At 48.7% G+C, this 3,011-nt stretch overlaps 1 protein-coding gene across 1 annotated transcript; it reads left to right on the plus strand.

Annotated features, from left to right (window-relative positions):
* Nucleotides 1-1,271: 1,271 nt before the first annotated feature.
* On the plus strand, nt 1,272-1,832 carry LOC127452685 (uncharacterized). The gene has a single exon (XM_051718307.1). The coding sequence runs from the start codon at nt 1,272-1,274 to the stop codon at nt 1,830-1,832; it is 561 nt and encodes a 186-aa protein (XP_051574267.1).
* The last annotated feature ends 1,179 nt before the right edge of the window (nt 1,833-3,011 follow it).

Raw genomic sequence — 3,011 nt, forward strand, 5'->3', positions numbered from 1 at the left:
CATCGTATGCAGGCATGCAGAAGCGACCAGTTGCGATACCCTCACTCTGAAGCCATGAGTCCTTTGCTGCCTTCCCATCCTTCCATCATGCTCACAGAAGAGCCCATGGATAACGGCTTCACTAAGTTGACACCAGTGGAGCGCAGAAGGAGACAAGAGAATAATTTGTTTGCATATTGTGGCGATCCAGACCATCTTCTACCAGTTTGTCCCATTTGTCCTCCACGCCTGCTGGTGAGCTCCATTCAAAGGCCTTCCATCAGCCATACTCTATGCACCAATGTTTATCTCTCCTTCTCTGACGTTTCTCTCAACGTAAGTGCTCTCCTTGACTCAGGATCAGCAGGGAATTTCATCTCCTGGGCGTTCAGCCAGCAACTCCATCTCCAAGAAGTGAAATGTTCTGCACCCCATCTGCTTCGTTGTGGTGAAACCTTTGGGCTCAGGCTTCATTTACCACCAATCGGAATCTTTCATTCTACAAATTAGTGCTCTTCACTCTGAACTAATCTCCTTCCTTGTACTTGAGGATTCCACCACCGACTTAGTTCTTGGTCGTCCCTGGTTAGCGCAACACAACCCAACCATCACATGGACCTACGGCGAGATTTGCTCTTGGGGTGAGCAGTGTTTTAAACTATGCCTTTCCCTACCTCATCATCTCCAACCCGATGCTCATCAATCGCCTGCACCACCAATTCTTCCAGTCAACACTACTTCCATCGAAAGCCCAACAATCCATCATCAAGTTCACATACCATTGGAGTACGAAGAGTTTAGTGACATCTTTAGTCCCCAAAATGCCTCTCAGTTACCACCTCATCGTCCGTGGGACTGTGCCATTGATCTGCTTCCCGGTGCTCCTCTTCCCTGTGGTCAAGTATATCCTCTGTCACTCCCGGAACAGAAAGCGATGGAAGAATATATTGATGAAGCTGTCAGCCAGGGGTACATCCGTCCATCCACCTCTCCTGCTGCATTCAGCTTCTTTGTGGCTAAGAAATACGGAGACCTACGACCATGTATTGATTACCAGGCCCTCAAAGACATCACTGTGAAGTTCAGGTATCCCCTATCTCTGGTCCCTGCTGCTCTTGAACTCTTGAAGTGAGTTGCTGTATTCACCAAACTTGACCTGCGAAGTGCCTATAATCTCATTCATATTCACAAGGGAGATGAGTGGAAAACCACTTTCATCACCCCAGGCCACTATGAATTTTGGGTGATGCTGTATGGGCTGGCCAACGCCCCCTTCTGTCTTGCAAGCTTATATGAATGCGATACTTCATGAGTACCTAAATCGTTTCATTGTTGTCTACATTGACAACATTCTCATCTACTCCTCCAACCGGAATGATCACATCCGGCAGGTAAAGCTAGTGCTGCAGTGCCTCCTTGAACACCATTTATACCTCAAAGCAGAAAAATGTCAATTCCATCTGACCACCATGCACTTCCTGGGGTATGTCATTGGCCCAAAGGGGGTACAAATGGTCACGGCAATAATACAGGCCATCTGCTCCTGGCCTCAAAGTTCCACACTTAAAGAGTTGCAGCACTTTCTGGGATTCGCCAACGTTAACCGCTGGTTCATTCACAACTTCAGTACAGTCATTGCTCCTGTCACCTCTCTCCTCAAAGGCAAGCCCAAGAACCTCCCTTGGACACCTGAAGCCACAGAAGCCTTCCAGCAGCACAAGAAAGCATTCACTTCTGCACCTATCCTTGGGCATCCAGACCCAAACCTACCCTTCGTTTTGGAAGTTGACACCTCCACCCAAGCTTCATCCATGTGCCTTTTACTCAAGGAAATTGTCTGCGGCAGAGCGTAACTACAACATAGGGAACAGGGAGTTCCTGGCCATTAAGTTAGCCCTTGAGGAATAGCGCCACTGGCTTGAAGGAGCACAACATCCTTTTCAGATGATCACAGACCACCGTAATCTACAGTATTTCCGCACTGCAAAGAGGCTGAACCCACGTCAGGCCTGGTGGTCAATATTCTTCAACTGGTTCTCCTTCACAGTCACTTACCCTCCCGGTTCCAAGAACATGAAGGCCGATGCTCTCTCCCGTCTTCACTCTCCAGAGCCTTCCACCTTGGAGCCTGAAACCATCCTTCCTCCGTCCATTCTTGTTAGTCCGATATAGTGGGAGATTGGCGAGCAGATCGCTCAGGCCGCCGCTAATGACCCTGTTCCAGTGGAATGCCCTCCTGGATGCACCTTTGTTCCAGCCCCTCTCCGAAACCAACTTCTTGACACCCTGGTGCTTCCCACAGTCTCACACTCATAAAAAACGATACTGGTGGCCTCAACTCTCCCATGATGTCCACAACATCATCCATGTCTGTCCATACTGCGCTATGGCTAAAATGCCCCATCGCCTACCTGTAGGCAATCTCCTACCTCTACCATTGCCACAACGCCCATGGTCCCACATCATTTTTGACTTTATCATGGACCTTTCCCCCTCTGGAGGACAAACATGCATGCTAGTAGCAGTGGACCATTTCTCTAAAGCCTGTCGCTTGGTGGCCCTGAAAGGACTGCCCACTACTCTAGAGACCGCAGAAGTTCTGTTCCATCATGTCTTCCGGAATTATGGCCAACCGGAAGACATAGTGTCCGACCACGGTCCTCAGTTCACCACCAGAGTGTGGAAGGCCTTTTTCAACCTCCTGGGTGTTACCATTAGCCTCTCCTCAGGGTACCATCTGCAAACCAACAGCCAGACAGAGAGTAAGATCCAGGAGGTTGGACGATTCCTCCGAACATACTGCCACGATAATCAACAAGATTGGAGTCGCTATCTTCCATGGGCAGAGTATGCCCAGAACTCTCTCTGTCACCCTTCCACCGGTCTCACTCCCTTTCAATGTGTCCTTGGATTCTAGGGCTGCAACTAATGATTATTTTGATAATCGACTAGTCTAACGTTTATTAGAACGATTATTCGACTATTCAGGCGATTATTGCAATGATTAATCATTAGCTCTAAACGACTATTCA

This window comes from Myxocyprinus asiaticus, chromosome 15 (genome assembly GCF_019703515.2).
Source record: "Myxocyprinus asiaticus isolate MX2 ecotype Aquarium Trade chromosome 15, UBuf_Myxa_2, whole genome shotgun sequence".
NCBI lineage: Eukaryota > Metazoa > Chordata > Actinopteri > Cypriniformes > Catostomidae > Myxocyprinus > Myxocyprinus asiaticus.